At 48.6% G+C, this 16,572-nt stretch overlaps 1 protein-coding gene across 1 annotated transcript; it reads right to left on the reverse strand.

The window, feature by feature from the left end:
* Window positions 1-330: 330 nt before the first annotated feature.
* CCKAR (cholecystokinin A receptor) lies at window positions 331-9,281 on the reverse strand. Its single transcript, XM_040966326.1, has 5 exons — window positions 9,170-9,281; window positions 8,273-8,524; window positions 4,589-4,850; window positions 2,698-2,825; window positions 331-836 (listed from the first exon to the last, which is right to left on the reverse strand). Exons 1-5 carry the CDS (start codon window positions 9,279-9,281, stop codon window positions 331-333), a joined length of 1,260 nt encoding a protein of 419 aa, XP_040822260.1.
* Window positions 9,282-16,572: the final 7,291 nt, after the last annotated feature.

Here is a 16,572-nt window from a genome sequence, read left to right on the forward strand (position 1 = left end):
ACCATACAAGTGTGTGCCTGTGTGGTGTGCAAGCCTGCCTTGGCTTTTCCAGAACCTTCCAAAAGACCCAGTAGGTCCACATCTCTATTTTTTTTTTCAGCTTGAGCCTATGGGGTGCCTGCTCTCAGGGCCTACTTTGGCTGATAGCTTGACAGTGACTGCAAAGTGCTGGCTGTGAGCTGGCTGGGTACCAAGCCCTGGCCTCACCCCGGCTGGATGGTGAAGGACAAGTACACATTGAAAGGTTCCCGCTGGACACACAACGCCCCTGCTCCTCTGCCTCTTCCACTTCCTGTGGCTCCGTCCGTCTGCAGGGGCAGCCGCACCTGCTCATGAGGGACGTCCGGTGAGAGACGCCCTGGAGAATGATGCCCTGGTGGTTTGGCCTTCTTCCTCCTCTGCTGCCTCTCCCCTCGGCCCCTGGGGCCTGGGGTTAGGGCAGCAGGTGAAGGTGGCCATGAAGCCGAGACGGAAGCGCCTGTTCATGAAGCAGTAGATGATGGGGTTGACGCAGGAGGAGGTGTAGGAGAGCAGGAGAATAAAGGAGATGGGTGTCCCGGACAGGTGGCGCTCAGCCGAGACTGTGTCATAGGCCCGCCAGGCGTTGGCACTGAAGATGGGCATCCAGCAGAGGAAGAAGAGGATGACGATGACTACGAGCATGCGGATCACCCGCTTCTTTGCCATGAGGTTGGCTGCTGAGCTGCTGCTCCGCACGCGGCTGACCCTGCTTCCTGACAGCCGCTGAAGCTCCAGCTGCCTCAGGGACTTGGACCGCTGTAGGTAGCACCCATCATTGTCTTCAAACCGGCTGCTGCCGGTGCTAGATTTCCTTTCTGGAGAAGGGAGGAATGGAATGAGGGGCAAAGGACATTGCTTAGTGTTTGGGTTGGGGTAAGGGCAGACAGAAGCTCTGTCTACCTCTATCAACAGGGGCAACCAAACTGGAGGAGAATTGGACAGGTAACCCAGATATGATTAACTGCAGGAAGCCCTCACTTGGGGCATGCCTTCCCAGAATCCCGGAGGAGGCTTGGAACCAAACTGTTTAGGAGGGTACTTGAAAAAGTTCATGGAAAATGTAGAATCTGGGAAAAGTTAGCATGGATTCCAAAATAAACTTTAAATAATTTTATTGCCTGTACTTGAAAGGCAGAGAGGCTCAGAGGGAGGTGAGCAGACACAGACAGAGCTGTCATTTGTTGGCTCATTCCTTCCATGCTGGCAGTGGTCAGAGGCTGACCAGGCTGGATCAAGGTGCCAGGAGGAGCTCCATCTGGGTTTCCTTATGGGTGGCCAGGACCCTATTTCTTGGGCCACCACTGTTGGGATCAGGACTTGAACCCCAACATGCTAATGTGTGATGGGGATGGCCCAGTCAGCATCATAACTGCTGGGCCAAACGCCTACCACAGAAACTCTTCCCACAATTCCACTTTTCCATAATATTTATGAAGAGCCTCATGTTTCTTGGTGAAGGAGGAATATTCTTTCCCAAAAATACTGGGGACCAGAAGTGTTTCAGCTTTTAGAGTATTTATATGCCAGGTGATTAACCATAATCTGAGAACCAGAAATCCTAAATGCTCCGGAATCTGAATACAGCACTCAAAGCATCTCTCCTTTCAGACACTGCTCAGTTTGGATTCTCAGGCTAAGGTTGCTCGGTATATACATGCACACCTCTGATCACAGAGCTTAAGTTCTAGAATAGGCACAGTAAAGACTTCACAACAATAACTATCAAGAAAATAGAAGTAAAAATATATAGTATAATAAACATTACTTAAAACAGAACTCACTTATTTCTGAAATTTTCCATTTACTCTCTTCAGACTGTGTTTGACCTCACATAAATGAAACCATGGTGACTGAAGCTACCGATAAAGGAACGTGGCTGTGTGGACATCTGTTAGCCTACTCCGATGAAAAGCTATTTGAAAGGAATAAAAGCAGACACTACATATAGTACGGTGTCCCATAGCATCTTCCACTTGTAGATTACAGGGATAAAGAGAAAGAATGAAGATTCCCAAGCTTCGCCTGCCTCCCTGCTTGCTCAATGCTTTTAAGTACCTTTAGTGTAAGGAATCTGGATGACAAGGAGTCCAAGAACAGCAAGGCTGGAGAGTCTGAGTTATCTACACAGTAAGGCCTGATAAAGGGTGGGGCAAGGGAGGGGAGTTATGTCCACACAGGTGTGGGGTAAATGCTCATGGGGGGAGGGTGTGATGGGTGGAGGAGTGAGTTGTGTGGCCTGCCATAGTGTGAGCATGAAAGTGGGGAAAGGGGACTGGGATGAGGTGACAGCTCTGGGCTGTGGCAGGTGGCCGTCAATGTATTCTCTTCTAAGCCTTTGGGGATCCCAAGCAGGGTGCATGTGCAGGGGGCTTTGGTTGCTGAAGGCTGTCCCTTTGAACACAGCCTTGCAGAAGTCTGGCACTTGTGAGCCCTCAGCTGTGAACTGGGTTATAGGCGCTTCATCTCATTTGATTCCACCTAGGAGCCTTTGTGAAGCATTCATTCCCCATTTAATGATGAGAAAATAGGCAGCGTACGGGACTGGTTCTATGACACCCGAGTTTTCTGATATTGTCAGGACCTCGAGTGCACTACATAGACACTCGGGGTGTATTTATTTAAGTGATGGAAGCTTTCACATTCTTTGGCATCACAACATAGCTGAAAGAGAGTTACCTTTAGCAGATTTCTTCTGGCTAGCATCAAATTTTATTCCTTGGTAGAGTTCCAGGGAGATTAATCCATACGCCACCATCATCACAATTCCAGGAATAAGAAAGAGAATGAGTAGCAGGAACGTTTGCCTGATTGAATCAAAAGAAATCCAGTAACTGGTAACTGTGGCCCCTCAGACCCAAGTGGGAAGGAGCCAGCAGGTTCCTTCTTGGTTCTCATTGGGGTAAGCCAAACACATTAACTACTAGTATTTAATATCTTTGGCAGCTCCACGTCTGGGGTTTCAATTATTACAAGTTGTTTATGTCTGTTCTTTTTTTAGAGAAAGTCTCTTAGGGAGCACTGGTTATAACAAAAGCCTTCAAAAATGATTCCAAATATGTGAACTCTAATTCAATCCTGGTAATAATGGGAGCTTACATTCACTGAGGACTGGTTATTTGTACTCCACACCAGGCGAAGCATTTTGTGTATTTGCTAGATTTAACTCCTGTAATAACCTTGGGGATAGACACTGTTATGCCAAGACTTATTTTAGAGATGGGGAAACTGGGACTGAAAGAGAAGAAATCACTTGTCTGAAGTCACACAGGTTGGAATAGTGGAGGAATTCAACCCCAAGCAACATGATTCTAAAATCTGTGCTTGTCAACAACACAATGCATTACTTCTGGTGACCTTCATAATGAGAGAATAACCTGAGGTTTTGTTTGTATAATAGATGACATTCTGGCTCCATTTGGCTCATGAGCATCTCTAACATGCTCATAGGCATTCACTCTTCATGACCCTGGGCAGATGGCCTTATGGCAGGCTCACGTTGGTGCCTGGTGGGGTAGATCTATGCCTTCTCTAAGCACATTTGATTCCTTGGGCATCACCATCCCCTTCTTATAAGTGGCCCCATCCATCACATTTGCTGCCTGGTGTATGTAGGGTTATACAATGAGGCCATGAACTTGTCAGAGGCTCCTGGTAGTGGGACCATTTTTTGATGACATGTGTTTATAAGGTTCCTTTTCAAGTCTCAGAACTGTTCTTCTTGTTGGCACCTGATGCTTCCTGTATGTGTGCTGCTTGGTGGAAATGAAAGGATCAAGGCAAAGACAGCAGTTCCAAGCCCCCGTGTCTCAATGTCTGGTCCTCAGCTTCTAAGTTACCTGTGGTCAGTAAATAGAAACTTTGCATTTGTACTGCCACTTCAGAGTCACTCCCATATATGCACTCTCAGCTGAACCTCACCACCAGCCAGTGAGGCAGCCAAATGAAGCAACATTTGTGCATTATCTCCTTGGCAAGACAAAGCACCTGAAGTTTAGGGACGTTGTGTGAACGTACCCAAGGTTCTCCAGCCAGGAAGCCAAGGCATCAGCTGGACCATCTTGCCTTTTTATTTCTAGTAGAGTTCTACCACTGCAGCTCTGAGAAAACCTGCTTGGAACATGGGCCTCAATTTCTGCAATTTCTTCAATCCTACAATCACAGCTGTCCATGCCAGTCAGTATAAACCCCCTTAGACCACTTGGCTGCGCCCTGCATTGGGGCTAAGCACTGCTCCTTCCTAGGTGTGTGAGTTTGGGCAGCCTAACCTTCCCAAATCTCTATTTCCTTGTTTGTAAAATGGACATACATAGTACCTACCCTGCAGGATTGGGGGAAATCAATTGCATTAACATTGTTTAAAACAAAGCCCCCTGACTCAGTGTTTGCCATTGTTATTCCAGAACAAAGTTTGAATGATGCTTCTCCAAAAATTTTTGCGAAGCTGATCCCCAAACCCGCCCCTCCCCCCCCCCCCAGCAACTCTGGGCAAAGAAACCCAGCTTTTCATAACACTGCAGGACCAACTCAATGATACTTAACAAGAGAGATCAAGGCCATCCCATCTTACCAGGACTGCTGCATGACGTCACTTGGCAGTAGAAAGCGGCACATATTTGCGGTTTGGTTGTTATTTTTGGTGAAAGGTACCAGGTTGCTGTAGATGGGGTATGGAGTCATGATGGTGAAGGAGAGGCCCCAGGTGGCGGCAATCACCTTCAGGGCATGGGATTTCGTCTGCCAGACCCTGGACTGCAAGGGTCTGCAAATTGCGCCGTATCTCTCCAGCGATATGGCGACCAGATTAAAGGTGGATACACTCACAGAGGTGCCTGGAAAAGGAACAAAGAGGCTGCTGATGGTGGCTCCAAGACCTCAGGCTTATTTGCACATTAGTTTTAGTGTATCTGACCTCAGTGGGCTTGATAGCAGAGGGAATCGCTGACAGGTAGAGAAAGTGTGTGTGTTTTTTCAAAGATGATTTATTCCCAAGCTTTGTTCCAAAAAAGGATTTAACGCTGTTAAAGAAACGTGCTTGCAAATACATCTTCTTGCCAGTTTGGAGATAAGGTTATTGAGCTTTGATTACAGCCTAACTCCTGCTTAGCAGAGAGAGCTCATTAGTTCATAGTCAAAGGGAAGGAGTACATTACTACCCTGCAGCTGAGGGCTTGGAGAGACCAGAGAAAAGCTGGGTTTCCCCCATGGTTCTGCATGATGGAGTTGATCTTACAGAGACACGTTTCTCAAGGACTCTATCACCTTGAAAAGTGACTAGGGTCTGTGCTGGCATCCCTAAGATTCCTCGTAAGAAGTTCTAAGTGTGTGCTTTTTAAGTGCAAATCATCCCAAGTTTCAAAATGTACTAGTTGGAACACAAGGAAACCACATTTAAAAAAAGATGGCAGTGAGAAGGCCACACTGTGGCTACAGCTTTCTCTGGGTGGAGCTAGGATTTTCTTTATATCCATTCTGCCTTTCTATACTTTATAGAATAAGTATACATCACCATTACAGTGAGAAAGATATGGAATACACTACATTTAAAATGTGTGCTTGGGCATGGCCAAAAATGGTTGAATTTCCCTACTGTATACTTGTCTTATCTTTCCTTTAGAATCCTTCAGCCACACATTCTGTCAATTCATCTGTTTGCCTCTTTATTTTATCTTAAAGATTTATTTTTGTTGGAAAGTTAGATATACAGAGAGGAGGAGAGACAGAAAGATCTTCCATCCATTGATTCACTCCCCAAGTGGCCACAACAGCTGGAGCTGTACTGATCTGAAGTCAGGAGCCAGGAGCTTCTTCTAGGTTCCCCATATGGGTGCAGGGTCCCAAGGCTCTGGGTCATTCTTGATTGCTTTCCCAGGCCACAAGCAGGGAGCTGGATGGGAAATAGGACCACCAGGAAATGAACTGGTAACCATCTGGGATTCCAGGTGTGGCGAGGTCTTTAGCCACTAGGCCACCATGCCAAGCCTCTGTCTGCCTCTTTAAATGATTTATTGAACTTCCCAATTGATGTAGATTTGGGAGCAGAGGTTTAACTTGAGGTCTGTAGATCCTCATTATGCTTATGGGTAGAAATTAATTCTCCGAGGGTCATCACTGTAGTGTAGCAGGTGATGCTGGCAGCCCATACGGATGCCTGCTGGCACACTGGGATGCTGCCAGTCCATATGGATGCCTGTTGTACACTGGCTGCTCCACTTTTGACCCAGCTCTCTGTTAACACACCTTGGAAAAGCAGCGGAAGATGGTTAAAATGCACTTACCTAGGAGACCTGCCTCCTAGTTTTGGTGTGGTCCAATCCTATCCATTTTGGCCATCCGAGGAGTCAATCCACAAATGGAAGACCTCTTTCTATAGCCTCAGACTTACAAATGCTTTTTGAAGAAATCAATTCTCTAAAATCATGAACAAAAATGTGTTTTTTTTTTTCTTGGAAGTCTAACTATGACTTCTCTAGGTTTACTCTGGTCCATGACTCCAAACCCATTAACCAAAAATTGGAGTCTGGGATAGGATTCGCTGCATTTTCCTCTATTTTGCCTTAAAGAGTTGATGTGTTGAGGCTAGCTCCAAATTCCAGAGTTCATTCTGTGTAAACAGTCCATCATAAACTCACTGTCAGGCAAGCACTCTTTTTTATTTTTATTTGCGCTTCAAATTAGGAATTCAATGAATGTAAATTGCTTCTAACAATATTGAGAAGACCACAAAATTGCTATACCAGAATACCAGAATTGGAAATGCAATAAAATCATTAGGACATTACAAATACTCTTAGGATGATCCTGCTCTTCTTTTTTGATGCTAAAGTATATTTGCTGAGATGAAATTCCCATGAGACATAATTAACCATTTTCAAGTGATTTGTGCTGTGACACTCACCTAGCGCTTCTTTCTAGTCTTATGCCCCGTGCCCTGGGTGAGGCCCTCAGATGCTGTGATGGCGAGACACGCTTGGGGCCTGACAGCCAACAGCCCTGTGCAGTATCGCACATTATTGTCACTGTTTTCTCACAGTGATCCTTCTCATTGCTTAGCCTTTTTTTTTTTTTTAATTTTTCAGAGGAACCAGACTGTTCTCAGTCATGTGTGTGTGACATGGAGGTCAGTAATTTGTCATCATTTTGTCAGTGCTGGATCCTGCTTCCCCCATTGGGGGAAAATACAGGTCTTTAGAGCCTTCTAAAGACTGCTCTGGCCCAGATCAGCACTGCAGATCTTACACAACATGTGCCAGAACAAAAAGCAACTCCCCCTCTCCTTCCCTACCTGGTCCTTCCCTACCTGGTCCCAACTTGCTCCCAAGTTGGCTTCAGGATGGGTCAGTGCTGGGCTATCTGGCACACAGAGGAGACAGGCTTCAGAAATTTGTTTAGCATCAGGACAACCACAGTCAACCAGCTGGGCGACATGACCTCTGTTGGCGAGGCTGTGCCTCCTAACCTGGGTTCGAATCCTACCATGGTGGCTTAGTGTCTGTGTGTCTTGGGGCCCAGAATGAACCTGTTTGGGCCTCTGTGCTCTCTCTTTGGGTGAGATCAGGGAGAATGACTGTGTTTGTTTCTTGGGGTGCCTGGGAGATAAAGTGAAGCTGTGGAGATGAAAGCTCTCAGTGCAATGCTTGCTGTGTAAGAAGTTCTTGCAAACACCAGCTTTGTGCTGCTTATAGTTCCATTATTTTGACTGCTAGAGGCACAGGACTGCATAGCTCAGTCTGACAGGGTGCATGTAGTTAGCCCACAGCCCAAGGGACTCAATTTCTCTTCCTCTCTGTCTGAGATGGCCTCAACCTACAGGGTAGCTGTGAAGTGAGTCTGAAGAGGAGATCTCAGAGCTGTGGTGAAGCTGCTTTCCAAGCAACCCCGATCCCTCCAGCAAGAGCTCTTTGGTCTAGCATTTACATCTGCCCTGGAATACAGACCTGCTGACAGAGATAGGACACTTGGGAAACTTGGAGTCACATTTGAGTCTCCTCTCCAATAGGCAAGTCAGACTGCTCTAGGTTTTCCCATCAACTCTTTTGACTCTTAGAAACTGGCCTGGAAACCCTATGGCTAAGGACCCGGCTCCTGGGGCGGGAGAAGACTGAGCTACTTGCTAGAACACAGTCACACACAACCAGATGTTGGTCTTGTGACCCTAGATAGGGCTTCTCTGCAGTGCCTGGCAGAGAGCTGGTGTGTGTGTGGGGGTGGGGATCAAGAGCAGGTTCTGGGCATGGCACCTGCAGCAACTTACCCATCAGGTAGGTGGTGGTCTTGCATAGGGCACTCCCAAAGATGAAATCCTTGAGCAGGTTAGGGATGAGGTTGAAGGGCATACAGAAGAGGCACAGCATAAGGTCGCTGATCGCTAGGGAGAGCAGGAAGATGTTGGTGACGGTCCTCATTCTCTTGTTGCGAATCAGCACTGTGATGACCAGTGTGTTCCCCAGAACACTGAGCAGGAAGATGAGAGAGTACAGGAAGATCTGCACTGCTGGCTGCCACTCTGCAGAGAACCCAGGGCGAGGCGGGAGACCGGGGTTATGGCCACAGACCGGTAAAGCCTTCACACACCATGTGCCTGCTGAGTCCCTGCCAGCTTTGTCTTTCTTTCTTTCTTTCCTGGGGTGCACATGCATGTACCCATCTACTCCTGCCCTGACAACACCCACTGGGCCAACACAAGCACCCTTTTCCAGGGTCACTTAGGGAAGCACCTTGTAGGAACACAGCTTCCTGAGGAAAAGCTGGTCTGCATCTTGTCTTGCTGGGAAGTGTTATTTCGCCTGCAATGTGCTGGGTGTCACAGTAGACATGGGGCCAGCCCCTTCTCTGTGATGCTGTGGAGTTCAAGCCCCAGTGCTTGTCCTCCGCTCTTGTGCCCCTGGGCTTTCCCTCTCCCTGATTTAGTGCCCCTTCCATTTCCAGGTGCTGCCCATGATTCCCCAACTCTCCCAGCAGGAGAACAATCAGCGTGTTTAACTCCATTCTTCCTTTTGATCTTTTAGCCAAACTTCTGAGCCCATGCGTGACTCTAGCTAGGCAGCCTTGCCTCACAATGGCTTTGTTCTGTTGGCTTTATCAGCCCCTGCTGGATTCCTCCCGCAACTCCACAGTTTTTGGAAATCAAACAGCAGCTTCTGGCACCTACCTTTAGAAGGAGGGGGCTGATCAAGGCAGAAGAGCGTTTCATTGTCCAGCACGAGTTCGCAGGGAGGAGGGATGCCGCTTGAATTCACCAGGAGGCTGGCGACTGCGTCCATCCTCGCCTGGCGCTTCCCACCAAGTGCTGCCGGGCTCGGAAGCTGCTCCCTCCCGGCTCATTCCTCTAATGACCAGGAGTCTCTACTAGCGCAACCTGCCGCTGCTGCCTGCCGAGGGCCAGGGAGGGGGTACTTCCAGGTGTGGGCTTCTGCAGCCATTCCTAGAGGGATTTGAGCTCCCCTGCACTCAGTCCAGCTGGGCAAGCATGTGCGCTCCTGGGGAAGGGCATGAAGTGGGGGAAGGCAGTTGGTGCACACCCAGCCTGCTCCACCTTCCAGGCCCACCCCTCCCATTGCTGGGCCAATCTTGGGGCCCTGAGCGCAGACAGCCTGGCTGAAGCTTAACCCTTCACACACACACACACACACACACACACACACACACACACACATACACGCTACCCTGGTTCGTCTCTGGATGGGGAGCTGTCAAAATCCCAGACATATGCAGAACAAAGATCAAACTGGCTGTGTGAGACAGGCCCAATTAACAAGGTAACAGATCCAATAATGCAATCCAGCAGGACTAAAGGACACGGAGCAACTGCATTCCTACCTCCTTATAGAAAAGCAATTAGTGCCCTTTTAAGGTTGGAACCATGCCCAGCGAAATGTGTGCAAAGAACTGCTGGGAGGTTGTTAAGTCGTTACCAGCCATGGCATTACTTGTTGTGGTCTCTGCCCTTGTTAATCAGGAGGTAGCAGTTTGTGGGACAGGCTCCTGGATCCCTCTGACAAGGAAAGTTAGTAAGATTTCCCATGCATTCGTTTGTACATTCACGCAGCACATATCCTGAGAGGCACTCATGGGCCAGAGCCTCTTCTCGCCTGTCAACAGACATGGAGTTATAAGATGATTTGAGATGTGGTAAACATCAAGCAGGAAGGAAATCCGGCAGGCTGATGTGATGGGCAGGAATGGATGGTGTGGGGGCTAATTTAGACAAGCTAGCTTGGAAAGGCTTCCCAGGGGCATGGGCTGGGGTCTGAGAGCTGGGTGGCCAGGAGGAGGAAGCTTTGTGGCAATCTGGCAACAGCTGCTTTGGGGCAGATCTAGTTTCAGCAGAGGTCACACGAGAGCAAAGGCCCTGAGGTGGCAATGAGCTTGGCGTGCAGGAGTGAGGTGCAGATGACAGGAGGTGAGGTAGAGATCCGGACAGACCGTTGCAGGGAGAACCGGGCTTTCCAGGAACTCTGCAGTGCCTGCAAGTTCCTCACCACCCGGAGCCAGGGACGGGGAGGGGAGGCTCCTCGGTTCTGATGCTTGGAGAAGCAGAAGGCAGTGCCAGTATCCACATTTCTGACATGCCGCCAGGGTGAGCTGTGACTTGATCTGTCTTCTGGGCCCTTCTCAGCACTTGTATGTTTGTCCTTGATGAATCCTCAACCCCATTGCAGATGAACACGCAGGTGTTTTATCCACTGGGGTTTGGGGTGTGGATGTGGAGCTGGGCAGACAGGCTGGAATCTTATTTCTCTGAAGCAACAGACAGCTCATGTTTGGGACACTTTGAAAAGTGGAAGGATCTTGGGTAGTTCCTGGGAAGACATACTTTAGAACCAAATCCTGCCTCTCTTACCTTCTGGGAAAACACTGCAAACCTGGCGGGCTCTATCTATCACAGAGGGATCGAAATGACTCCACAGAAAATTATTTAAGATCAACTGACTGATTTTAGGCAGTGTGTGTCACACATACAGCGAGTGTGAACAAGTGTGACCTGCTGCTCACAGGTTAAACCTCTGCCTGCAGAGCTGGCATTTCATATGGACATCGGTTCGAGTCCTGGCTCTTCTATTTTCCATCTAGCTCCTTGCTAATAAGGAGTCTCTACCAACAGTGATTGCTTTCCTTTTACAAATGAGGAAACTTAACCTTTCTGAGGCTCAGTTTGCTCATCTGTAAAACGGGCATAAAATGATGCTACCCAGAAATGCAAGGGAGCCAGCAGTGCGTGTGCTGCTCCTCCCACCCCTACACTGGGAACTTACAACCCCCTTCTTCTCCCGCCTCCGTGGCTGGAATTTCCCTGCATGATTCTGACATTGCACAGAGGACCTCTTCAAGGCAGGGCTCCTGACACCATTCCTTCTGCCTGCCCACGTCCTCTTGGAGGACTCTTCCCTGCCTACACACGGATCCCCGGGGAGGAAGAACCCAGCGGCATCTGGACTTGGGTAAGACCGAGTATCTGGGTTCTGAGCTCAGCTGTGTCTCACCCCACTGTTGGTTCTGGGAGCTTGCATCTGCTGTGTTTGTGCTGAATGGCTTAAGCAGCAACTGGCTGCACAGCTGGTCGCAGAGGGCAAGGGCCGGGGCAGGTGGGACCGGCAGGAGAGCAGAGGGCTGCGTGCCAACCTGCTCTGAGCTGAGATTCAGCCCAGTGTGGGGCAATGCACCTCTACATAGTCTGTTCTCTCTGTTTGTTCTCCTGCTAGGGGATAGGAAATGAGTAGCAGTTGGGATGCATGTTCAACTGAATGAAGAAGGTGGGGCACACTGGCATGTTGGGCTTGCAAAGCCTTGGTATATATCTGAATGTCTAGGTTGGGGAAGCTCCGCTCCAGAAAACCAGATCCTTCAGCCCCCATCCTGGGACTCTGCATTTTCATCCAGCATTTGTGATTCCTGGGAAGCCATGTGGCACTTGTGCCTTCAGGATTGCCTGTGGGGAAGCTTCCTGGGAGTCGCCAAGCGCACAGGTAAGGCAAAGAGCAGGAATCAGAGCCTGGTCCTTACCACTGGCCAGGGGCACCTTTCCAAAACTCAGTTTACTCATCTGTAAAATGGGAAGAAAACAATCGCTTCTCGGCCTTTTGGCTAAGATCAAGTGTAAAATGGGAAGAAAACAGTGCTTTCTGGAACCAAAACAATACATGAAAAGAACTTAGAGCCATGTCTGTGGCGTAGTACCAGTTGCCATTCCTGGTGGGTAAGGTTTATCTGAGTGATGTGTTCTTAATCCACGTCATTGTGGCCAGGCCTTCCCAGTAACCTAGCACAGTGTCTGATGCTAACTGTAGGTGAGCAGAGTGAAAAAAATTCTGGGAGCCAGGATTTCACTGCTCATTGTGCCTTTGGTGACCCTTTTGTCTTGGTCCTTTCCCTGACCTGCTCTGGACATCCACTCTGTGTGAGCAGGGGTGACCGAGCACGCCAAGTAAAAAACAGAGCTGTGGTGGGAGATGTTCCCTAGAGTGAAAAGCTGATCCGAGTCTAGGCTGTCAGCTCTTGTTGCATTCCTCGGCAGGGTTAGATGCAGGTGTCATTCCAGGCCCCAGGGAGTGTTGTGGGTGACAGGGATCTCACGAGCCACGCGGATGGAATTCCTATCCCCTTTACAACAAGCTCTGGTGGGGTAAAAGCGAAGTAGCCGCTCCCCTGGGAGCCTTCTCAGCTGATTGGGCACAGATCCAGGTGAACTGGCCCAAAGGGACTAAACATGAGCTGGGATGGCTCCTGTGTCCCTTCACCCTGAGACATGTGGACTGGACAGGGCACAAATCCTGGTGCCTCCTGTCTGGTCCACCAGGCCTTCTGGCAGCCAGGCACTTTCTGCTCTTCCCAACACCGACCTGGAAAGGCAAGAGCCTGACAGAGCAGTGCAGGCGGGTTCCTGGAGAATGAAATGATAGGCTGCTTCTGAGAGAATGTGCCATCCTAAGGAACAACTGTCTTAAACCCTAACAAGCATTTCTGTGCATATTCCCATCATTGCTGCATTACTCCCAGGCTCATTAGCCCGTTTCTTTAAGACAAAGAAAAACAAAGCCTGAAGACTGGGACAGCACCAATAAATTTCAGGATCCTCTGTGACTTCCTCTCAGCAGGTGCCATTATCAGACATACTCGGGCCAGAAGCCAGGGTGTCGCTAACGGGTAATTGTCTGTTCTGGGCAGCCTGACATTTCTTAGGAGTCTCTGCTGTTCAGAACATTGCTCTTCCAATTCTGCATTCCAGCTCTCTCTCCACCCTCGCGCAGACAGCAGCCTCTTAGGGTCCCCTCCTCCCACCCCCCTCTCGACTGTCTCAGCCTCCTGCAAGTGATGTGCTAGGATCTCCAGCCTCCATTCCTCCCTGTGCACTGGCCTCGCTGGATGACTCTGGGAGCGTGGTTGCCAGGCTGCCTGTGGGCTACATGCAACCGTACTGCCCTGCAAAGCACAGAAGTGTACCTGCTCTGAGGTCCTCCCTCCTGGGCCACCCTTCTTGGAGATCTCCTAGTGGCTCCTTTCTGATGAAAAAATCTCCCTCTGCAATACCATAGATGGAAGGATCGTATCTGTGTGGCAAGGCTGCCCTGTAGTGAGCTGTAGCTTGACTTTGGCCAAACAGCTTTATCCCTGCATCTCCATGTTTCTACCTGCAAAATGTGTTCATGGTGATGACACTGGTCCTAGGGGTAGGGGTATCGTGCCTGTTGTAATGTGTAGAACGCCCCAGCAGATTGGCACAACAGCTCCCAACTGTACATCAATGCTGTGTACTGACAGGAACCTAGAGATCACCCCTGTGGTTCATGGCTTGTGGATGTTCTTTTCCTTTAAGTACACTGAAAACCATTCAGAATAATGTTCTCTGCATAGTAGTCTTCAAATTTTACAGATTTTAATTTTTCTTTACTTGAAAGGTAGATTTACAGTGCGAAGGAGAGATCTTCCATCTGCTGATTCACTCCCCCAAAGAGCTGCAACACCCGGAGTTGAGACAACATGCAATCAGGACCTAAGAGTGTTCTGTGTGTCTCCCATGTGGGTACAGGGGCCCAAGGATTTGAGCCATCCTCTGTTGCCTTCTCAGGTCATAAGCAGAGAGCTGAATCAGAAGTGAAGCAGCCGGGAGTCAAATCAGTGCCTATGGGATGCCGACACTGCAGCCTGAGGATTAGCTTGCTATGCCACTGTGCTGGTCCTAATTAATTTTCATATAAATTTCCCTCAAAGATGAGAAGTATGAATTTTGCAGCATTTGGGGATGGGGGCGTAAAAATGTGCTTTTAAAAACTTTTGATAAGGAACTTTAGACTATATGTGCATATAATCTCAGCATCCAAAGAATTTTAAAAATGCCTTTGTGGGTATTCTTTTCTTCCCTCAGCATATTGTGTCATCATGTCTTGGGACTTCTGTATCATGCTATTTTTAGTGCTAGCCCATGAATGTTACGTGCTCAAATTTACTAGAATATTTCCATAGAGCTGGACAGTTGGGTCTTATTTTTAGCTTTTGTTTTTATCAGTGACTTTGTGGTGAACTCTCAGGCACATGTCTTCTTGTGGCCTCTGATGCCCATTGGTGGCTTCAGGGTACCATCAGCACAGCTCTGGGGGAGCGGTGTTCACGTGGAATGTGATGTGGATGTCACCCCCAAAAACTGTCAGTGCAAGGTGCATAGGCCCCCTTCCTTCTCTCCCTGAACCTGCTAGCCTGACAGACTTGGACAGTTCTTACCCCAACGATCCCACGGATGCGGAAGGCTGCTGTTGCGTGCTGGCTTGATGGCATGTTTATCATTTAACATTTTCACTTAACTAGATCACTAAATAAAAAAGGTGCCTCATTGTGCCTTTATTCTGCTTCACTATCAAGAATACTCAATATTCTCCATGTTCTCTCGCTAGCTGTGCTTCTTCGCTCCTGCACCAAGGCAAAGATAAATTCTTTGTGTGCTCTGCCATGTGCTTTCATTCAACCAGCAAATGCTTACTAAACACCTACTCTGTGGAACGAACTGATGTGGGCACTGCTCACACAGTAAAGGGACAGTAAAGAGACGTCCCTCCCGTACTGAGCTCTTGTGTTGGGAAGGATGCAGGGTAAACAGATACATGATTAGATTTTAAGGTCAGAGAGGACACAACAAGCCAAGCAGAGGTGGATTCGGGATGGAGAGTGACCGGTAATGGGCCTAGGGCACTGGAGACAGCCAGTCTCTTGATGAGCTGGGCAAAGAGCATTCCAGACCTGGCATTTATTGTGGTTTTAATGCTTTTCTTACCACTTATTAGGAATTCTGCCTAAAGAGATAGTGATAATGATGTTTAATTAAAATTTTGCCTTATAAACTGTTGTGTGGGAACTGCTTGCTTTCCTCCTGTTTATGCAGGAATGGACTTCTTATTCTACTTTTTAAATTGGGTTTCGAGCTGCCTAGTACTGAGGCTTTATTTTCCAACCTCTTGTGCAGCTGGATAGGACTGGGTGGCAGGAGGGAGGTGGTATCTTCTCAAGAATGTGTGAAGACCCCTGGCATGTGTATATATATGAAGTTCAATCTCAATGCCAGAGAGATGCATGAGTGATAAAGACATCAATTTCTGAGCACAAGCTCTCCACTAGGTATTGTAGCTATAGCTTTCTCCTATGGCTTCATGTCCCCCGCCACAAAGCATGCTCCTGTGATCTGTGGGAGTCCACAAAGAGGTCCCACAGACATCGACTAAGAGCAGTCTTTAGGAGCCAGTGCTGTGGCTCAGCAGGCTAATCTTCCATTAGCATTCCATGTGAACACTGGTTTGTATCTAGGTTGCTTTGCTTCTGAGCCAGCTCTCTGCTATGGCCTGGGAGGACAGCAGACAATGGTCCAAGTCCTTAGGAGCCTGCACCTGCGTGGGAGTTCTGGAAGAAGCTTCTGACTCCCAGCTTTGAATCAGCTGATTTCCGGTCATTATGGCCATTTGGGGAGTGAGCAAGTGGATGAAAGACTTTCTGTGTCTTTCCTTCCCCCCATAAAAATCTACCTTTCAAGTAAAAATAAATGCATCTTTTTTTTTCTTTTGAAAGCAGTCCTGTTAGTGATCATAAAACTGTGACAACCTAGATCCAACCCTGGACAAGGATAGCCCTGTAAGCCTCTGAGGTCTCAGCATGAAACTGTCACAGTCCCTGGAAGAGCACTGTTCCACACACTGCTGCAGAAGCCAGTCACTGGGCACTGTGCAGAGTGGAGGACCAAGCACTTATATGTGGCCTCCTCGACCAGAGCCCAGAAACCTCCTGTGCTAACAGCTCCATCAGCCTGGACCTTCAGTCACCTGGCCCTTCAGCTCCTTCCTGGCCCACTGGCACCCCCCCACCCCGCATCCAAAGTTCTTTCCTCTCTGGAAACAAAGAGAACAAGCCCTCCAAGAATGTCAATGGACCAAAGCCATGAAAGTGCCTGTGTGGGAGTGGCAGGAGGCGCAGGTTCCAGTTCAGGCAGTCAAACACTCATGCTGAACTTCTCTCGTTGTCCTTCAGGAACATGTTTCAATCACTCCCTCCGAGGTCTCTCACAACCCAAGGGTCACA

This window comes from Ochotona curzoniae, unplaced genomic scaffold (genome assembly GCF_017591425.1).
Source record: "Ochotona curzoniae isolate NIBS_2020 unplaced genomic scaffold, NIBS_Ocur_1.0 scaffold_4505, whole genome shotgun sequence".
In the NCBI taxonomy this organism is placed as follows: domain Eukaryota; kingdom Metazoa; phylum Chordata; class Mammalia; order Lagomorpha; family Ochotonidae; genus Ochotona; species Ochotona curzoniae.